This window comes from Micromys minutus, assembly GCF_963924665.1.
Source record: "Micromys minutus genome assembly, chromosome: 1".
NCBI classification, from domain to species: Eukaryota; Metazoa; Chordata; class Mammalia; order Rodentia; family Muridae; genus Micromys; species Micromys minutus.
The window spans coordinates 166275297-166298187 of record NC_137969.1 but is presented as its reverse complement, the minus strand read 5'-3'; the positions used below and the strand labels follow the sequence as shown (position 1 = coordinate 166298187).

Below are 22891 nucleotides of genomic sequence, written 5' to 3'. Positions count from 1 at the left end.
CACACGCCACACGTCCATCATCAGTGCTTCGAGGCCAAGCTCCCTTTGGCTCCGCCCGGACCACAGCATGCTAGGCACCAACACTCTATCCACATTGCCAACTCGTCAGACCTCAGATTCTCATCTTTTGTGTTTTTTCTTCTCTAAAATTCTAGCTAGAGATATTAATGATGTGGTGCTGCCTATCACAGTGGGCAGTTGCTATTTCTCCATGTTATATATCCTAACCAGGTCCCTTTCCTGAAATTAGAAGGCATAAGGGCAATGAAACACCTTGAGGGAAGAACTCAGTCCTCCGAGCCTGGATCACATGAGAGCATGGCTTGCCTGCCTTCTACTTCCAGGAGCTGTGAGCAGACAGCCCTTTCATAACACTTAGAATTCTACGAATGCCTTTATGGTTTCCATACTTAAATTTTTAAATGGCTGCAAAATAGCCTGTTGAAAAGATGTCATCATTATTTAACTTCTACTATAAATATTCAGCTGTTTTAAGTTGAGATTATTGAAATAATACAATAAGTGCTTTTCATGCACATATTTTCTTTTATTAAATTTTGTTATGTAATATAAATTGCTAGGAGAGATAATATTGAGTCGTTATGAGCTGAACTATGCTGTGTCCTTTTCCCTCCTTCCAAAATTGAAGCACACCAACTCTCCACCTGAGGTCTGTAGACAGGGAGGCCATGATTAGGTTTAGTTAAAGACCAGGCCTTTCAAGAAATAAAAAAACTAAAGGGGTTCCTTGTGTGACTTCCATGCCAGCCCAGGCTTCACTGTGATGGACATTTTGTTTTATAATTTCTTTAGCTGCTTTAAAATTTAAGTTCTAAGTATTCTACCCCAACTCCAAGACAGGGTTTCCCAGTATAACTCTGGCTGTTCTAGAACTCTATCTGTAGAAGAGGCTGGCCTTCAGCTCATAGAGGTCCACCTGGATCTGCTTCCCTAGTGCTGAAATTAAGGGTGTGTACCACCACTGCCCAGCTAAATTATTAAAAGTGTTTCTGTGTAATTTTCAGACTTTTACAATACATTTAATATGAGCCCTAAGTTCTCCAACTAACCTTGACATTGGCATTCAGCATTGGAAAATAACATATTTCTCCCAATGGATTAATTGGTATGGTAAGAGATTAAAGGAGAAACAGTATGTTTTACTTGGTCTCCGTTTGGCTGTCTGATATAAGCATGAGTCAAATCCAGAATAGTTGGTTGATTTACCACTAAGCAAATGAATGAGGGTGAGAGACAGTCTGGTGGTGCAAACAGGAGCCAAGCCTTCAGGTTGGAGATAAATCTCTAGCCTTGGATAGGTTGTTGAACATCCTTGTGACCTGGCAAAGGCAGAACTCTCTGAACTGCACTTTCACATCAGAACGGCATTCTGCTCTGGATCTGACAGGAATCAAGCTTCCACGTGCCTTGAATAATGCCTGGCATGCAGTTCAGCTGCAGTTATTATAGCAGACAAATGAGAATAAAATTTTTTCTACAAGGGGAAAAAACTAAATATCACATAACAAGAAGCATGTCTCTACTGTGTGCTCATGTTGTAATCAGTTTTTGACACTACAAAAAATTTCGCAGATCTTGGGAGAGAAATGTATCGATGTAGACACCAAATATTTCTATCTTCCAACAATTTGAAAAATTATCCACTTAGTTTCTCTTTCAACAATAGGCAATGAGCCTTCTCTGAATTAAAACCTGTTCTATGGATCTCCATCAAGCTAAGAGTAATTACAGGAATGAGGTAAACTATGTGTATGAGGTTTCCTGTCAATGATGTTAAAGAACATTTATTAATATTCCACTGTTTAGGGAGCATTTGCCTCTTTTGCACATACACCAATACTTCATAAGTTATTTAAAATATTAATGTACATTCTTCATAAAGTTAGAAAGAACAATTTGCAAATTCATTTGTAATAACAAAAAACCCAAGATAGCGAAAGCTATTCTCAACAATAAAAGAACTTCTGGAGGAATCACCATCCCTGAACTCAAGCTGTATTACAGAGAAATAGGAAAAAAAAAAAAAAAAACCTGTATGGTATTGGTACAGAGACAGGCAGGTAGATCAGTAAGATAGAACTGAAGGCCCAGAAGTGAACCCACACACCTAGGTCACTTGATCTTTGACATGGGAGCTAAAGCCATCCAGTGGAAAAAAGACAGCATTTTCAACAAATGGGGCTGGTTCAACTGGCAGTCACCATGTAGAAGAATGAAAATTGATTCATTCTTATCTTCTTGAAACACAGAGTGATGATGACATATTTTATCTTTACAGACATCCTGCAAATGTCTTCCCTCTCGACACATCACTGGGTTGAGCACATAGGTGCTCAGTATGTCTGCCTTCCACAACCACTGTTATAGCTGTTTACAACAGTGCTCTTCAAAACTGGTTGCTCAGAAATCCTAATAAATTAAATAAAGGGGAACAGCAGCTCTGTGGCATGGAAGGGGGCAGCCAAGCCCCTTGAGGTGCTGCTGCCAACTTTGTATCATCAGACAGCTGCACAGGAGCGAGCTGATGACGGTGGGGAAGGAGCAGTGCTATGACCTTCAGGCTGACATGGATGCCCCACATTGTTGAGCAAAAACAGCTTCACCAAAAGAGTAGAAAGAACAGGGCCAGCAGCACTGTTTAATCCCAAGGAGGAAGGCACTCCCTCAGGCACTTCCATCACCAGACCACTCTAATCTAAACTGGTTTGAATACATTTAGGAAAAGAACCAACTGATTCTAGGGTCAACTCGCAAAGAAGGGCTCTACAGGCAAGGACACGAAGCCCCTCACCCAATCTGCCTGTGATAACTATACAGCAAGATAAGAAGGAAAGTGTGTGAGCTTGAGCTGGGGGTACAGAGGAAACACTGAAGGGCAATCCAGCATGGAAGTGACTCGAGCTAGGGAGAAGCCAGGGGAGAATGAGGAATTAGAAGGACCAAAGAGAGGTATTCACCCTGGTTTTAATGAAGCTTGCAAACCCACTTAGGTCCTTCTGAGCACTTTTAAGCTCAGAAGCTGATCACAGGATGACCTGCCCAGTTCTGGTGTCTCGGCACTAAAATGAAAGCATTGGATTGGCTGGATCTGTGAAAGATGGTAATGGAAAGAATTCCGCACTCTGAGCAGCTGGGAGGCAGGACTAAGGTCCAAGTGCCAAGACAAAGGGCACAAACCTTTTAGGGGGGCTAACATGGCTGCCCTGTGGCATGGGAGAGGTCCATCCACAGTCATGCTCGGCCTAAGCCTGGGCAGATGAACAGCTTAGGGAGAAAATCCAGTGGGCGGGTCAGTGGCAGCTCGGCCCCCAGCTTTCTCAGTGCTAACACTACAGGCAACTTACAAAATACATTTTCCTCAGTTACAGACGATGACGACAAAAAGGCAGCCGGACTCCGTGTGACTGAATGTTAGGACTGGCTGCTCGCTATCTGTGTGACTCCCCTGTGAAAGTGAAAGGCACCACCATAGGATCAGTAAGCGAAGATGGGTGTGGAGGAGACAGGGAATATGCTTAATGCCACACCTGATAATACGTGTGACTTGAGAGAGACTGTTACTGCTAAGGGAGCGGGGCCCTCGGTAAGGTCAGCAACATGGTTTATTCTTCACACTAGGAGTCTGGGATATGGGCTGGGACACATGGACAGGGGAGCAACTAGAGGACACAGTGAGGGACAGGAGCCACCAGGCATGTTGAACAGTAAACAAAGACGATTTCAGTTCTCAAGCATAGTAAAATATGTCTTTGTTAACTTTGTTGAAGTGAGTTCAGAGACTTTGACCTGACCAGAGGAGAACGTAGAAATGAACTTCAAGCCTGCCAAGGAAGAGCATTCTTGCTGAGAGCCACAGCGTGAGTGAGCTCTCCATTTCAGAGACTGATGGAGACATCCCCCAGCAGACTAGCATGAAGGCCTTTCACTATTCATCTACAGGATCATCCCAGGAAATACTTCGTTTTTTGCCTGGAGGAGAGGCTTCTGGCCATATGTATAAGGTCATGTGCTAAAGACCAGGGGCTTCTGTTATTCCAGATGCTAAGAGGGAGCAGTGGGTGATGGTGCTGCGGGGAAAGCAGAAGCCATCTCTGAAGCAGCACTTAAGCGTCCCCCTTTAACTGCAGCAGCTGTAAGGCTGTCAGCATGCAATGATGCACAGCAAAATACCACAGGCTGCCAGCAAGCCTGTGCAATGCTTCTCCTCTCGGGTCTGCGCGCTGTGTAGACCAATTGCTATCAGAGGATACCTTTGCCAGATGTTATGTTTTTAATGTCAACAGGAACTACTATCAACAACCAATAAGGGAAAAACTAAAGTTATTGATGAACCTCAGCCCTTCCTAATGGACAGAGAAAGTGTCAAAGGGAAAAAACCAAAAAAAGGCAGCACAGGTTTTCTAGTTTTCACTCAAAATCCATGGGTTATTTAAAAGCAGCCAGCCGGGAGACACAGCACAGCCCCCCTGACACTCTTCTCTGGAAAATGGATGACATGGCCCGTTCCCAGTGTTAGAGAGCAATGACAGGCTATGGTAATTGCATATGCATGCATCTGGTCCTCTTGACAAATGTGTAGAGATGAGGACCAGTTGAGTGTTGCCACTCTGAGGCCACAGAGTACAGAATGAGCTCCTTGTCATAGGCTCCACGGCTTGAGTCTGCAGCTCTTCCCCCAGATCTACCTGCCCCAACACTGTGGAACCAGAGTCACAGAAGGGGAAAACTGGTGAGATAGGAACCAAGGTCAGCAGACCACGCCAGTCTCACAGTCCTGGTCAGGAGCACTGCAGCTGGGAAGACGGGATGACATCAGAGACCTTACTGTTTAGTTCCTGCAACTGAATGAAAAAGTTAAATTACCTAAAAAAAAAATCTTTAAAAGTTTGAAGTGATAAAGTCTATTAAATTTTAGCTTTTTTGGAGCATGTAACATGTCTGAGAATATTAAGCCTTTGGTGATGTACATGTTAGGGGCACAGGCAGGCTGTCCTAACACAAACACTCTCACCTTGGGGTAGACTCTCATCACTGAATTTCTAAACATGAGGGTCTGTCTCCACATAGTGAGTAAAACGTGTAAACAATTTAGACTTGAGGCTCTTAGTTTCAAGCTGATGTGCACAGCTGGTTGGTACTGGCCTCATGGCCCCAGGCACACTGCCCACAGTACACAGAGCATTTTAAGTTCAGAGGCTTAGCATGTGGCAGCACTTCACAAGCTCAGAGGACCTTCTAATGGAGGTCACTGGTGCCATTAAGTTCCCCCCTTGCTTTTTGGTTTTAACAGTGCTTCCAGGGTGGTGGATGAGCTAATAGTTTGTGGTCCCTGCTCTACTTGTAGTTCTGACACATGCACTGAGATTAGAAATTTTACAATGAGAGGTGACACTCGCCTGTGGAATCCTAACCAGGGGCATCATACATCTGTCTAGTTCTCCAAGAGACCCAAGAGACAGGAACTCATGGAGACTAAGCAGCAACTAAGGCGAGGAGAGGAAGAGGACATGCAGGAGAATCACAGTCTGGTCTTGTTCAGCTCACTCTTCTACCCCATTCCTTGACTTACAATAAAAAACAGGCTAAGAAAAAGCTCAATGTAATTGTCAATTCTTATTAAGTTACAAAATCATGAAGCATTCACATCAGCAGGGAGACAAGAAGACAGCAACAGATCTGCCCCTGAGCACTTCAGTATGGCATCCCAAAAGGTTCTGCCAGGCAACTGTGGCCATTCCACAATCTCTGCAGACACTCTCACAGTACTCAAAGAATACATTGGGTGAAAGGCAACAGATTTTCAATGACTGTTGCTAAATGGAACATTTGATGTCTTTGTCATTAATGAAATACTTTATCAATGACATCTTTATATTTATTTATATCTATAGCTCTCTGCTGCAGCCAGCACAGACCTCTGTTCTAAAATTCCCAGAAGACATCTTGTTAATAGAGAGAGCACAGATTAGAATTATACAGAAGTATGCTTGCATCTGTATATGTGTGTATAAGAATGCATATGCACTACGTACATGAAACAAGGATGTCTCTACACAAGGTTTTTGAGAAAAGGATCATTGAATATCAATTTTCACAACATTGAACTATCTTAACTGGAGACTATATGTCTTTAAAAGAAAAGAGACCACTGTTTTCCTTGGTCATCACAACAAAACTGTCCTTGTGCATGTCTGGAAACATGTTTGCAATCTGCAAATGTGACTTAAGCACAACTTTCTTCAAACACAAACACTGTTTCTGTGAAGCTCAGGTTTCAGAGGACAGCACCTCTAGACTGTAGGCAACTACAGTTGAGTGGAAAACGCTTCCGTCTGTGAGCAGCCACCAGGTGCAGCAGGAGACAGACCAACCTCAAGTGGTGCTCAAATTCCACAGACCCGAATCCCGAGAGGCATGAGACTGAGATTCTGGGGCATGAGCCTGAGATGCTGTTTCTCTTGGAGACTGTCTTACTATATCTGTGCTGTCAGCACCCACACAGAGCCTGGATCATGGAAGCGGCTCAGTAAATGTCTATGAAACCAACTGTGTGCTGCCTGAGTGAATGAAGTAGGTACTATAGTTAGAGGATACTAAGTGGCTGAGAATAACCATGGTTATTGTTGATAAAGATAAAAGCACTGCATTCACTTTTTGGGAACAAGAACAGTAGTAAATTCAACTGGGCATACCTTAGTGACAGCTGAGATTTGCTCCAGGGCCATGGCCTGTAGAGTTTTATCTCCACTCTCCAGAAGAAGCTTCAGCGATGGGAGCAGGAGGGACTGGTGCAGCAGCAGCAGGCACAGCTCCTTCACACCCTGAAAGCACACAGGTAAGGTGAGTTCCACTCATGCGAACACAGTGTAACCCTGTGCTGCGTCTTCTAGATGCACCTCTACACACCTCTGCCATCGAGTGTGTGATGTTATTTTGAATAGTAGGATGTATTCAGTATGCAGATCTGGTGGTATATAATTTATTCAAGTTCTCAGAGCCTTGTCTTCCCTATAAGTAACATGGGCATCTCTGTATCTGCTCTGCAGTTTTTGTTGTGTACCCTGAGAATTAACGTTAATATAAATGTACAGTCCTGAGCACACAGTGGAAACTTCACAGCAGCTGCTGTCAACTACTTATGAGGTCAGTATCTGGTTCTCATCTACTGGGAGACAAAGGACAGCAGCAAAGACAATGTCTTTAAAACATATTTAAAATTCTAGGATTAAGGTAAACAGAATTCTTAATCTATTTAAGATATTTCATCATTATGAAAACTATCTGTGGTTCAAAACAATGAACATGTGTGGATCTTCCCAGGTACACCTGAATTTCATTCTCAGATTTTTATTCTACTTGCCGTGCTAACAGCTCACCCTGCTGAGCAGGCTGCCTCCAGTGTCCTGATGGAGCTACGACACAAAGAACTGAACACTCTACCAAAGAGCAGACAAAGAATGTAGCCCCATATATTAAAGCAAAACTCTTCTGGAAAAAGAATGAAGGCTCGCCACCCTGCACGGGGCTGATTGTTGTGTTGTGCTACTCCACGGCAGCAGAACAGAGGAGAAAACTCAGACACCAGGCATTCTCAGCATCCCTGTGTATCGTTCCAAGACGAGATGATGGAAATGACAGACTGAATGAGGCACTTCCAAACTGCTGAGCGGCCTACACCTTGAGCAGTGAGCTCTGGGATTCCTGTTTTCCTACCTGTCACTGACTGGGGTGGGCAATAAGAGATGCAGCTGTCTTTTAGTCATTTCTGCTTCTATAATAACCCCTTACTCAAACTCCTGTAATCACCCCCGATAAAACTCCATGGTTCACCAAGTTTGATGTCACTGGTATGCTTACCTTGGGCTCTTGATAATTCCCCATCTGCAATAAGTAGATACTAGTTCACAACTGCTGTAGAATAGTGACACACACCGGACAGGCTCCCTTGACTGGCCCAGCTTAGCCTCCATTCTACACCCCCACTGCACTCCTCACTTCAGACATTACCTTCTGTCCTGTATTCTCCTATATGCCCCTCTTTGAGGATGAGCAATACGTCTTGTATTTCCAAGTCACATAGTACACTCAACAGTATTGGTATAGTAGCCTCTCTTAGCATTCGAGTCTGCTGTTTATTCAATATATTATCAATAACTGACAAAGAACCTCAGCATTTCACGATGTTTAGAAACACTGTTGATTGTAGCTTTAAATGACAAATTTTATAAAACAATACAGACAGCATCTAAGAAGACAACAGATAGTTTTCTTTCTACTGTTGCAATAAAACTGTAACCAAAGGCAACTAGAGGAATAGTTTATATCATCTTGAGGATGACAGTTTATCGTGAAGGGAAGCCAGGGCAGGAACCTGGAAGCAGGAACTGAAGCAGAGACCATGGAGGAGTGTTGTGTACTACCTTGTTTTCTGTGGTTTGCTCAGCCTGCTTTCTTAGCCTACTCAGGACCACCTGCTCAGGGGTGGCACCCCCTAAACAATGATTAATCAAGAAAATGAAAGTGTTTCACAATTTGCCTATAGGTAATCTGATGGGGGGGGAGTTCCCTCAAATAAGGTTCCTCTTCCTAGAGGCCTCTCCCTACCTTGTGGTAAGAAAATAAGCAGGGCAGGTGGCACAGGTCCAAGGCAAGGGCTCTGAGGATACAGAGTGACAGTCCATGTGATCCCTGAGGACCTTAGCGTCTCCTCACTATTCTCATGCCGAATCTTCTCTGGTGCTTACATTGTGAGAGAAGTGTTAAGAGGATCACAAGTGTGATGGTTTGTCTATGCTCCTCCCAGAAAGTGGCACATTTAGAAGGTGTGGCCTTGTTGAAGTAGGTGTGTCACTGTGGGTGGGCTTTAAATGCCTGGAATCTGCTAGCAGCCTTCACATGAAGATTTAAACTCTCAGCTCCTCTTGCACATGCTGTAGGCCAGCCCCAATTAAATCTTCTTTATAAGACATGCACTGGTCATGGTGTCTGTCCATAGCAGTAAAACCCTAGCTAAGACACACAGGGCCATAAAGCCAACCAGCAGAGAGAACCACAAAACCAACTCATTTGACAATGTCATGGTTCAGACAGAACATGACATCACATGAGAGGCTTTGAAGGGAAGACATAAGTTCTCTGAGTGCAAAAACTAGCCTGAAGTTTGTACTCCCTGTGGGCTGTGATTTAGGGTGAGGAGCTGAGCAGTGGTCCCTGTAGCCTGATGTTGCCAGGGAAGTCAGACCAGTCTACCAACACTGGATTGAATTTGTACAACCTTTGGGGACTCAGTGGCTCATTGTCAGCAGATGTTTTTGAGCCTGCTGAGGGAGTGTGAGCAGGTGTGTGGTACTCACAAAGGCAAAGGAACTGACCAGTCCCTCTGTTCTAGGTCCTGATGAAGGTGAAGGCTGTGCTGGACACGGGGATATCTGTAGTCTCCTGTTCTCCAGAGCTACCAAGTCAGCCCCACATTCTAGGCTGCTGGACATGCCTCCATGTATCCCTCACCTCTACCTAGAGAGTTCTGACCTGAGCCCCCACTTGCTATGCCTGTTAGGCATCAGTACACACCATGCCATTTGCTTCAAAGATGGTTTCTAGCACCAGTAATGAGCTGATGGTGAGGAAGAATCAGGCAGACAGGGAGTGTAAACCAAGCTCCTGGCATCTCAAAAGCACCTCAGCCATGAGGAAGGGTGGCCACTCTTGAGGTTCCCAACCTGAGCTTAGCCAGGCTTGCTCTTGGGTGACTTGCTCCCATACAGCAGCCTGTAGTTTCTGTGGCTTTAACTCCTGCTCCACCTCATCAAGGTCATGGACTTCTGGGTCAGTTGCAAATAGTAGGAGTTGTAGATCTATGAATGGCATGAACTTGTTTTGTGTTTCTTATCCTAAGCATCTCCATGCTGAGGAGACCTCTCAGATTGCCATGGACACAAACTGAGAAGAAGCCACCACAACATGCAGAATTGTGGGATACATGACTTATGAAAAGCAGTGATTTCAGTTTGCAGGTAATATTTTCCATGAAAAGAGCCATCATGGCTGTTAAGGAAGCAGATACAATGAGGGACATTCTGGAACCACTAAAAGGCACATAGGAATCATTGAGGGAAAGAAAAACTGTAATTAAGGAGCTTTGCAGGGGACAAGAAATAAAGACAAGGGAAGAAGTGGGTCGACCTCAGTTCCTGTCACAACTGGGCACACACATCATTAGCCATGGCAGAATAAAAGTGACCTGCATTGGTAATTTTAGCACCATGATGAAAGAAATTATTATGAAACTCTGAGATTAAGCTGAGCAACTCTAAAGTGTGGTAAAATTAATTCAAGACATTTCTATTTTGTAATAATTATGTTCTCTCTCTAGTAACACCTTAAAATTTTATTGAGCACATTTAACAATAAAAATGTCTATCATTTACTAATCTCCTGCAGTCAGGACATGCAGAAAACACTTCATACTCATGCCCAAGTTAAGGGAAGAGATCGAGCTTATAAAGCCACTGCAGTCACGGAGGCAAAGGCAGCCCTTCCACGTCACCTTACACAGAAGCCATGACCACCTCTGATCCGTCTACCCTTCCCCAGCTCCACCTTGAGCTTGCCCTCTGTTGAATTGTGTCCCAGTGATGAGATCACTCGACCAGGTTAATGCCCTCAGAGCGCTCTGTGATTCAGTAGATCGGGCCATACGTAAGCAAGTAATTCATTCCAGAGGACTGTGATACACAGCTGCAAACACACGTTCCACTGTGTTTTAGGTGCTGGGACTTTAAATATGTTATACAGTACCTCTCCAGTGTTTGCAAGACTTCTTTAAAAATTCAATAAAAACATTTTCTCTGTCCCAAATTGGAAAACAATTCATTATACATTCATTCATAGTAAGAGTGGTTTTCCTGAGCGATCACAGTGAGGATCTAGAGGATCAGATTTATAATTCTGGTTTTAAGTTATTTCCTATCAGGTGGAAACTCAAAACCAATGAACCAGTTTAATGCCATTATCCAAATTCTTAGATACATACAAGTTGCTCAAACGGTGTACTGTTGAGTGGACATTCTAGCAGGCTTTCATAATTAACAGAACATATAAAATATTCCTATGTCCTATGTTATACGTATTACAAATACTTTTATGACACTTAAATCACAGGATCAAAAGAAAGGTTAAAGTGGAAGGAGCTGAGTGTCTGCTGTATGTTAAAGAGTAGCTGCTGTGGCTATCCAGTTTCCTTAGAGACACAAAGAAGTGTGTGAGAACCAGAGTGGTTGCTTGGTTACCAGTACAACTGAGCCACTGGGTTCCAAGTATGTCAGCTTGGACTGGCCTGAGCACTGGTCTCTGCCCTAGGATTTGTAAAATCTGCTTCAGATCACTGACAAAAGGGAGGCACCTTCCAGGCTCCCATTCACCACCACGGGTTTTCATTTGATCCACTATAAAGTCTTGGCCTTTAGCAGAACTGCTTGAGCTAAGGGTTCAAATGCAGTTCCGACAACTGCCCAGAACTGCAGGCTGGGAGGGAAAAGGCAGACATCCCCAGGAAAGCCACGTGCAGCGTCCACTCACCTCCACGGGCAGCATCTGGCTGGTGTTGTAGAGGGAGCGGCAGACCTTCAACACCTCGTCTCCTAGTGTCTGCTTGTTCTCTGCTGTGCATCTGGTCAGCATCACGGTCAGCAGTCTCACCCACGGATTGTTGGCTATGCTGCTCCTCAGAGAAATATGTAAAACATTGGAGCTGATTAAAGCTCTCACCATTGTAATAAATTTTAAAAAAAAAGTCCCGCTTTGTGAAATAAAGTGCTTTTGGTGGCTAACTCTCAGTGTACGTTCCTTTGGGCTATCCTGCTTGGGCCACTGTGCTGTCACCGGGACGGTAGGTGTCCAGAGAGCTACAGACCCTTCTCAAATTCAGACTCCACGGCAGCACTGCCAATACCAGAATCTGCGTTCTCACCCGCCTCTCCAATGATTTTTAAGAAAAGCCTAGTACCCGGGAACCTACACTTTGCAAGCAATTGCAACCCTGAGTAGCTTTAGCAGGACCACAGGGAAGCACTTCACAATGACAATGAAGGTCCTGTGGTGAGCAGAAAAGGTGTGATAGCTAGGCATGGTAGGACACAGGGATGAAGGCCACTAGTTCAAGGCCAGCCTGGGCATAAGCAGACTCTGTCTTGAACAATAAAAAACCTTAAAGTAAACAGTTCAGGTAAAATCCTCTGTAGGACATGAATCAGGATGCCATCGCTGTCACAGATAACAGAGACTTAAACCATACCTCCTTTCCTTTCTAAAAGAATCTGCTTAGAGCAAACAGAAAAACACAGCTCTCCTCTGTGTGCATCAGTAATTCCTCACAGTCCCACCCTGGGGCTCCGGTGAAGAGTGTCTCCCAGATCTTTTTACTGCTCTGAAACTGCTCCAGGATAAATCATTTTCAGGGAAGCTTTCTTCTTCCCATACCAAGATATGGAGACTTCACTGGTCTAGGACAGAGTCGCTTTCTGGGCACTGGGAAATATCCGTATTGGAGTGAATAGGCCTAAGCAGCAGAACAGAGATACACTCTTGCCAGTGAAAACAGCTTCAGATAGGTGGTGTGTTCAAAGGAAACCCAGCCCCTTCTCCCAAAGGAAAGGGTGAGTCACATGGCCACACAAGGACAAGACAAGAACCTCACTTAAGGCTGAGTGGCAGCTGCAGGCTCCGCAGGACAGAGAGGAAACAGCCCAAGCCAGTGATGGCTGGTCCTCAGAGCTCTGCCTGTTCAGTTGTTGGCTGTGCAGCCTGAAGTTGCTTAACTTTCGAGACTCAGGTCTTTCATCTGTATAATTAGGTAGCGTTGTCTGTGCGTGTTTTTTGTGTGGATGATTGGTAATGTATGTAAATTACACGCTCAATATTGTGAGCACTTAATAAATGGGAATTATATGTTCCATATGAATTCTCAAGGTAGCACTGTAAGCGTTGTTTAAAATAAGTCAGGCAAGAAATTTCCTTGTGAAATACCAAAAGAGAATTAGTGTGCTCATATCTGAAATCAGACTTGGTTATGATACTTCTGAAGAAAACTTTTAGGTTAAGATACAGGGAAATAGAAAAATAATTTACTATTTCAAAAAAATTTAAATTGTCTATAAAGTCAAATAGTGATCTCTCTCACACACATAAATACTGTGTGTGTGTGTGTGTGTGTGTGTATGTATTCAATTACTCATAACTCTATAAGCAATCACATGGTAAATATTGTTCCTTTTTGTTGGCATTTAGTAGCCATTTCTGTTACTAGGTTGACTGTCAACAGTATCGGTGCCGGAACTTAACTAACCCTTATTTATTCAGTCCTAGCTTCCTCAAACAGGGAGAATTGTGGAATGCAGCTCAGACATGCCAAAGGGAAGCCATAAGGTGCCGCCTTTTAAGTGAAAATTGGAAAGTTGAGAAAAACAGTGAGTTGACATTGCCAATACCCATGATACAAACAAATCTCCCACCTGTGAATCTGCCAGGAAGAAGAAAGAAATTCAACCAGAGTTTGGTTGTTGGACTTTGAACTCCAAAATTACAATTACAGGAGACTAAGGAGATGGCTTAGTGGGTAACAATGCTTGGCCTGGGAACAGAAGGTCTTGAAGATACGAGGTCACATGGCCAGTTACCCACCCAGGACATCAGGCATGTGTTTATGGCCCAGCACTGGGGCTGGAGAGAGGTGGGTGCCGAGAGCCGGGCTGGAGCAGTGAGCTTCAGGTTCAGTGTGTCTTAGGCAACAGGGAGGAGAGGGAGATACACCTAGTCTGAGGTCTGGCCTCCGTTTAGGTATGCATGACTACCTAACTGAATAACAGACACGCATACACCAAAACCACACAGTTTTTAAAAACCAAACTTACCAGACATAATATTCAGTTGTGGTTTTGTAATTTGGTCAAAAGCCCATGCATAGGGAGGGCAAAGAACCCAGAGTAGAACTTGCTACTGTTATTTTGCTAAATGGCCATCCTGTCAAACTGTCTTTAAATGTGTATGCTTACAGCCACTGACTTAGGCCAGAGGAGGTCCTTTTTACTGGACACCAGCCAATGGCAAGATAACCAGCTGGTCAGAGTGCTGAAAATAAGGGATTTCATGCCGACCTTCCATGGGCTCTTATGTTGACTGAATACCATTAAGGCTCAGGCAATACTGTGAAAAAGTAGAGAGAGTAGAAAAAGCTGTCTTCCACATGGATTGCACAAGATCAAAACCAAAGGATTGCCAGACAAAAAAATCCCAGCATAGGTAGGAAGATGCTCTCCAGGCCCCACTCTTACTGAGGAACCAGTGGCAGTGGACAGTGTAGGGATGATAAATGCCATTTTGTATTTGTTTTTCACTGAGGACCTGGTCACTGGTCCACTCCCAAGCTATAGCGGGTAGTGCCTCAGCTATGAACATGGGCAGCAATTACTAGACTTGGTGGGATATAAGACAAAATAAAAAACCAGAAACCAAACCAAAACAAGGCTTTGGGAGGGGCATGTTGGTGACATATGAGAACAGGTTGAGGGGAAAATAGAGGATAGATCATATTTCACTATATACATGTATAAAATTCTCAAAAAGAAAATTTAATTTAATTATTTATCTATTAATTTAACAAGGTTAAAATAACAGGATGAGAGAAACTCACCACTGCAGTGAAAGACAAGTGCTGAGCTTAGACACAAACGTTAGATCTACGCAGGCAGGAGTAGAGATCACATGGGAAAAGCTGATGCAGAGCTGCATTTAGTGCCATAAGAACATGTCTGAAACCTGGACAGATGTGTGTGCGAGTACATACGAATTTGTTGGCTCTGCTGAAGACGTCACGTTTTCAAAACTGACATTTAGACAGAGGATGACAATCATCTCAATACGTACACACATTCACTTTTCATAGGTGGCCATGCTTGCAAGAGTAAAATCAAGTGCTGAAAGTCGACTTCTCGGTGACTAGACTCCAGGAGCTCCAGGAACAGAGCGCGGCGGCTGTCCTCACTCTCGGTGTCAGCTACGTCCACCTGGAAGAAGGAGCACATCTGGAACTTGTGGTGATGCTGAACGAGTTCACAGCAGGCTCTGCGTGTGACTGAGAAAAGAACTCTGAACAACTCTGCAACTTACTAAATAAAAACGGGATAAAACCAAGCCAGAACAGAAATTTACTAACCTGTTAAAATACAGATTGCTTTTATAGTTGAAAGTAATTATTTCAGCATACTTAACATTAAATGAATTTTGCAAGTTTAAATTGTCTCAAATTAACTCCTAATGTTCATCAGAGAGACAATCGCCAACATGTGCCTAGAAATTCATCTAATTTGAACCAAAGATTTTATGCAAGTTCCTTTGCCACACGATGTTTTGGCTACAGGCACCATGTAAGTCAAACACCGTATTTACCCCCAGCCTGTTTCTAGTACATGAGAAGCCCAGTCAGTCTCACAGAAACCACCCCCTCCCACTGGATAACCAAATGGCTTCTCTTCTAACCCTGGCAGTTGCAAAACATGTCACATTTGCAGGATGGCTTTGGGGGAAAATGCCAGTTATTTTAAGTTGAAAATGAACTTGATATGAAGCCAGTCAGTTCATCCCCCTTGCTAGCCTCACAGGCTCTCAGCAGTTAGGGGCACAGGCAGCCATAAATGCATGATGTGTGTTCACAGGATTCAGGTCATCACACCTTGAAAGGATAATGAGAATGGATTTTACTCACAAACTAGGTAAATTGTCTGGATAATGCATGTTTCTAAAACATTTGTTTAATGGCCATGATGGCTCTGATCTAACCCACCATGAGAGGAGTCACACCATGAGTTTTGCAGTGTTGCAAATGGTCATTTGGACTATGAAATTATCAGTAATTACTATGGGAAGCCTGGCTCCCACAGTGACCTGCCAGATCCTCCAACACCCATCTTTGAGCCTCAGGCCATTCACCGTGGAATAAACAGGCCCATAGCACTTTACGGTTATGAAATAATTTCATGGTACAGCAAGTCAGTTGATCCCTACAATGGCTCAGTGTGTGGGACACTCAGGTTAGCAACCTCCTGGAACATATAGACACTGGCTCAACTGTCCTGGTAATGGAGCTCTCAAGTGATAGCCAAAGATAATCCGTGTAGAATGTTCTGATAAGAGGACCTAACACAAAATAAGCTCAACATTATTTCAGCAAAGCTTCCAGCTGAGAGCAGGCAATTTTCTCAAAGAAACACAAATTCAAGAATTTCAGTTATCATTACCCAACTTCTTTACCTTCAACTTGTCCCCAGCCTCTAAGCCTACTGATGAGTCTTGCTCACAACTACACACATTTTGGATCAGCTACTTGGAACTGTTTTCTTGCCCTGGTGTGTTCTTCCTTCAGATACTGGAGAAGCTTAGAGCCCTTAGACCTTCCCAGGCCTGCTTTCTGAGTTGTAAGGCATGCCTACCATCCACATCTTCCCTGTTGACTTTCCTTCTTAGTACTTAAACTACAAGATGTGTAATGAGTACTTCTGGAATTAATGAACTGAGTGGACAAACTTACAATTAAGTGACAATTTATCATTCATGAGAAAATTTGGCACCAACAATATTAAATTCTCCTGGCCTTATCATAAGGTTTCATTGGTTTTAGAACTGCTGACAGAAGGCTGGAGACGGGCGGGTGTGCTGGCATTATGTTCACTGGCAGACTTCAGGAAAGCCCCTTGCTCTGGGCCTCATTTTTGTTCCTGGAAAATGAGCTTTAAAAAGGCCAGAAGTCTCAGGTAATGAGGGTATTTCTGGGTGTCTGACCTCTTCCTGCTCTGTAATCTTAGTTTCTTTGGAAGAGTTGACATGAGCAAAAATTTGTGCTGAAAAGTAAAGCACCACTCACAGACGTGGTGTCCCACCCACGAACAGCATCCACACTTGTCAGAAGAACTACTGAACATTTCCTCCCTCTACAACAACTGTCTATCTGTTTGAGATGAGTTTTTTTTCTTCAAGTACATCAAGCTCAACACTGTATTGCATATGCTGAACACAGACGAGATGGTCTATCTAGTCTGGAGGACACAGATTAACAGAGTGCATTTAATAGGAAGAAACACAAACTTATAGGTGGGTATAGTCACACCCAACAAATCCAGGAGATACTCATATTCCTCCTAGATATCTGTATAACACACAACATGTAATGAAACAAGAAGACACTGTATGAAAACCCAAAGATATTTAATATGTTGGCAGAGTAGAGGCGGAGTAGAAGGCGGCAGCACCCACTGTGTAAATGACTAAGGACACAGGAAGGCTGACTGCTGAAACGTAGAATGAAGGAAGTGCACTGAAATGCTGGAGGTGGGAACTGTAAAATTCCCAACGCTATGACTGATAGTTTCCAGAGAGGAATAGATACAACACAGTGGAATTCCTCTGTGGCTTACAGAAAGGATGAAGTGGTGACTGAGGGCTGGAATGTAAGAACTTTTACTCAGCTACACTCTGGCTGAGAGACACTCAGATTTGAGCCTCTATTCCCAACAGTTTGGCAGAGGGAAGGCATAATAGGTCCCTTGAAATAGAACTTTGGTTTTAATGTTTTCGGCCCCAGCTTCCTATCTGCTAAGAGTGAAATCAACCATCTCCCACCACAAATCTTAGCCTCTAGCACCAGGATGTGCAATAAGAACCTAAAAAGTAGGAATTGTGGATTTTATGATTATTTCCCAGCAGTGTTCCCTGGTTCCATAGCTGAATTTGTGTGAGCTTTTGTTCTTTCTATAAACTGCAATGCCGTTACTGGAGGAGCAGTGGACTAAGAACTGCTTCTTTCAGCTTTGGACAAAGTTTGAAGGACATCCAGTTTCCATTTTATGTATTTTATCTTAATTTCTTTCTTTTAACATGGACGGGTAACCAAACCTAGAGCCAGACCCTGAAGGTGAGGTTCTAGAAATAAGCAAGCCCTTTCACAATCCACTGGAAAGAGTAAAGGAGAGAAAGCAAGGACAAGGTCCCTCTCCATCTTGCACGGCTGTTCCCAGGCTTTGTGGCTTTGCCTTCACACTGAAATCATCTGCCAAACTGCTGGTTACCTGGGTCATAGAGCCAGCACTTCAGCTCACCTGACTCAAGGGAGAGATAATAGCTAGTACCCTCTGCTAAAGAGAGATGTAAGGCTTCTACAGGAGTTTCCATAGAAACCTGTCTTTGGCTGACCCCATTCCTGAAAGTAAAGGAAATGTCCAGGTATCTGGCTACATGAGAAAATGCAAGGGGCATAACCTTCTCCCTGTGCTCAATATATGGTTTAGGAATGAGAGCCTGGAGTTCACTTTGAAAGACATAGCTTTTGTCAAGAATGAGAAAGATGCCCTCTCTCTGTCAAGCCAACTCTGGATAGCCTGACCAGTCTGAAGTAGTTTGGTCCTGACAGAGACACTTGGGTCAGAGACAGACCTTTTGTACTCACAGGGACAATGGCAGTAAGGACCTCAGCATTTCCTCAGGTCTTAGGCTCAGAAGCAGCACTCAGGAAAGTGATACACACTAAGTAGGTTGTGAAAAGCCCCACACTTGAAGACTATAAATCTATTATAATGAACATCAAGTCCATGTGCCCTTTATGTGATAAAAGGACACCACCTTTATCCTCCATGGTGTTTACTATACAAAGAAAATGCCCTCATAAAACTTCCTAAACAAAGCTAGTTAGTTCTTCTGAGCTTTGCTAAAATGTGAAAGATAGGAAGAAACCTATATTCCAATGGCTTTTTAAATTTCTGTAATTATTATGTTGGGAAAGTGCCTAAAACTATATTTTAATTTTTTAGCCTTCCATTGATGTATATTCATACTTGTGAGTGTGTGTGTATATATATGTATATATATATATATATATATATATATATATATATATACACATATACATATATGTATGAATATGAATATAGAAGCCCAACATAGATGCAGAGAATCCTTCTTTATTAATTTCTCCTAGGCAAATGCAGAGCTTGCCCATAGGACTAGTCTGACCAGCTTTCTCTGGGGATGTCACTTCCATCTTACAGGTGGGCAGCCATGGCTGACTCAGTTCCACTTTAATTACTCAGCTGCTTTCTCAATTCAATCAAGGCTATTAAACTCTTTAGTAAAGAAGATCAAATGAAGGTTACTAAACACAATTTTCAAGATCTACGTGCTAACCAGCTTTGAAAGAGCAAAGCAGTATTTACCCTAACATTTGAGATGAAGATACACTAAAGTTTGAAAGGTACTTCTCTGTATTAGACTCATGATCCCACAATAGGGACTTATAAGTTAATATATGTCAACACATATTGTTCAAACTCATGTTAGTCCCCTTACGTATTCCCCTTATTAAGTCTAATCTCTTTTAGTATTTTCTTTTGTAATTCTAGAAATTAGAGAACCATACAAGTAAATAATGATAATTTGTGTTTTCAAAAGCTTTTAGGTTCCATTGTTCCTTTCCTGGTTAAGAACAATGCTAAAAGATTCTCACCACACTACATAGTTCTGTATTATTTCTACTTATCATGAACATGCCTCTAAATATTCAGTGGTAATTTTTTAAACCTATGATCAAATTAAGTATTCAGGAGAGAAAAATTAAATATGTGTCGTAATTAGGGTTTCCATTGCTGTGAAGAGACACCAGGACCAAGGCAACTCTTATAAAGAACAATACTTAATTGGTTCAGTCCATTATCGTCATGGTGGGAAGCATGGCCATGTCCAGGAAGACATGGTGCTGAAGAAGGAGCTATAAGTTCTATATCTTGATTTGAAGGCAGCCAAGAGAAGACTGACTTTAGGCAGTTAGGAGGAGAATCTCAAAGCCCAACACCACAGTGACACACTTCCTTCAACAAGGCCACACCTACTCCAAGGAGGCCATACCTCCTAATAGTGCCACTCCTTGGGCCAAGTATATTGAAACTACCACAATATCATATGATCAATGTACAACATTTTTTTTGTTTATTGTTATTTGTGTGTGTGTGTGTGTGTTTGTGTGTGTGTGTAGAGCACAAATCAAAATATTGATACCTTTCTAGAAGACAGCTTTGGCTCAATATATATCCATACTATATTTAGGAATGTTGATTATGAAGAATTAGGAAAATTAACTAACTTTAAGTTGAAAATAAAATCATTTCATAAAATTGACAAGTTAATGGGGGAAAGTTGAGAGAAGAATTTCTTAAGCTCATAAATGTTCAATCAAGTGGGTATCACAGGATTTCAGAATTGTGAGGGCATGTAGTTTGTATGAGACCTTCTATCCCTAAATTACCTGAAATCAAGGTCCCCGGCTTAGTCTGATGGGGATCTATGCAAGAATTAGAGCCTCCATTTTTCAGCCAATAATACCATCCACATAAAATATTCGTTGATTGCACTCTAGCTTATTGAGGTAGGGTGTCTCAACTGAACATAGAAATATTTTATATAGGCTAGCCCAGCCCCAGTCTTAAACCTTCCTTTCTAGTGTTAGAACTATAGGCCAGTTGCCACACCCACCTGACATTTACACAAGTTCTGAAGATCTAACGCTGGCCCTCCTGCTTTGGGAGATATGTGTTTAACACTCAGAGCTATTCTGCAGTATGAACTTGTCTCCAACAGGGAACAAACAGCAATTCATGCTTTGCAAAGCACTCCCTCCTTCCTAGCCCAGGGAGTATCTGAGAAAATTGCCAGTATTTCACAAGCACCTGCATATCTACTGACTATTTGCTATCAATACTAATTAAACATTATAAAATTTAAAGAGCAAAATACAAATGTGACTCAAACATGAGAGTATTGTTTTTGTCTCTAAACGCTGCCTCCTTTTCCATATAGGATTAGAAAACTTCCTTCCTGTAAGTACATCTGTCAAGTGGTTGCAGGTCCTTATCAGACCAGACTCACTGTCCTTGAAACAGAAGAACTAACACACTGTTCTCAGTGAAAGGCATTTTTTACCCTAAACGTCCTTGTGCTGCTGGAAGTGAACCCAGACACCATAAGCCGGGGCCCTGCACCTGACTGTCTGTCTGTCTTCCTCCAGGCACTGGCAGGAGCTCACTGCCTCTGCAGATGCAGATGCAAGAGAGCATGCTACTGGTGAACGTGAAGTACTCTGAGGGTGGAACTGCAACAAACCTTTGTTCCTATAGGCGACAGTGCCATTAACCTAGGCTTTGTGGCTCCTAACAGATAACAGAGTTATAATTAATGTAAAGCTGCAAAATGACTATGCAATTCTTTCCACAAACAAAATGTTCCTCGGTGATGCTCATATATAGGGTTCCAAATTACAAACAAACAAAAATCTGCAGGCTCAGTAGAAAAAAAGAGGCAGGAAAGGTTAACAGAATTGAGCTCTAAGCAAAACTCGACCTGTGGATGCTCCAGTTGGGCAATGTGGCCTCTTGTGTCCACTGGACATAGCCAGCTTCTCTGGAAATGAAATGTTGAGAATATCAAAAAACAAATAAACAAAAAACTGTCTCCAAAAGTTAGCTATTAATCTCCTTCACTGGTCTAAGGGACTTGTGAACTAGTTCCAGCACACAGGGGACGCAGAGCAGCATGGTCACTACTGCTCCACACTGTCATCAAACCACTATATTACACAGAAAAGAGAAATGTATCAGTGGCAGTATTTCATTTCTCAGTTATAAATTTTATTAACACTAAATAAAAATTATGAAAACATTAGTAATGTTTTTCAACATTAAATGATACTTTTTGGGGTAGTGTTTCATTTTTAAAGAACTAAAACACAGATGCAGATATTGAATGAATGTCATAATATGTGACTACAAGCACACGAGAAAACCTACATTCTAGCAGCTTCTATACCCTGAGCTAAAGTGAGAAGGTCTATTATCCCAGGGACCCACCAAGGATAAAAGAATGAGAAACAAAATGCTGGCCTTGCCATAGCTGTGATCCCACAGAAAAAGGCAACACCTTAAGGTTTCCATAGGCTAAAAAAAAGGCAACTCTCTCTCCCTCTCTCCCTCTTTCCCTCTCTCCCTCCCTCCCTCTCCCTCCCTCCCTCCCTCTCCCTCCCTCCCTCCCTCCTTCTCTCTCTCTCTCTCTCTCTCTCTCTCTCTCTCTCTCTCTCTCTCTCTCTCTCTCTCTCTCTCTCTCTCTCTCTCACACACACACAATGCACTGCAGGAATCTAACTAATAGAGTTCCATAGGTTTTTACCCTATATGTTTGGCATATTTTAGTACTGAGATCATGCCTTTCTTAATCAGCTTTATCCCGTCTCCCTGTGGGATTCGAGGGCTGATGAGAACCGTGCCGCTCAAGTGTGACACAGGAAGCCTGACAGTCAGTCCATGGGAGGTCAAAAATATTAAAATGAACTGGACCTTCAGCCGCTCCATCAGCTGCTCCTCAGCTTGTGATAATATGTTTACACCAAAGCTTCTATGGCTTTATTTTGATTCTATTCTTCCGTTTAGCTAGAAGTTACCCAAAGGTACTCCTGGGTAACAGAAAAATGATATATGTGTCTGCCTACATGTTTTCAAAAAAGCGTTAAAACAAAGGTTTTTAAAAGTTACATATATCCAATATAATTATATGCTGAGAATGTCTGAACTCCAACATATCATAAGTAAAAACAATACCAAATTCCACGTTCTAGTTTACATATTACATTGTTGGTTAATGGTTTACATATTAAAAACAAACAATTGAAACCAACAAGACTGGACAGACTTCACAACTAGGAAAAACAGTGAACTGCATGGAGACATGAATAAGACAACCAGGCTAATGATGTGTCTTCATGCATGTGAAGAAAGAAGGGAGGAAGAGA

At 42.7% G+C, this 22891-nt stretch overlaps 1 protein-coding gene across 5 annotated transcripts in view; it reads right to left on the bottom strand.

Annotated features, from left to right (window-relative positions):
• NBAS (NBAS subunit of NRZ tethering complex) overlaps window positions 1–22891 on the bottom strand; it is a gene marked incomplete at its 5' end in the record, with an annotated part of 273478 nt that overhangs the window by 3834 nt on the left and 246753 nt on the right. For 3 of the 5 annotated variants that reach the window (XM_080914068.1, XM_080914070.1, XM_080914072.1), the window contains 3 exons: window positions 6714–6842; window positions 11599–11740; window positions 14941–15080. In XM_080914068.1, the coding sequence (XP_080770194.1) occupies window positions 6714–6842; window positions 11599–11740; window positions 14941–15080 (411 nt within the window). The remainder of the gene's footprint in view (window positions 1–6713; window positions 6843–11598; window positions 11741–14940; window positions 15081–22891) is intronic. The other 2 variants (XM_080914069.1, XM_080914071.1) reach the window with 1 other exon arrangement.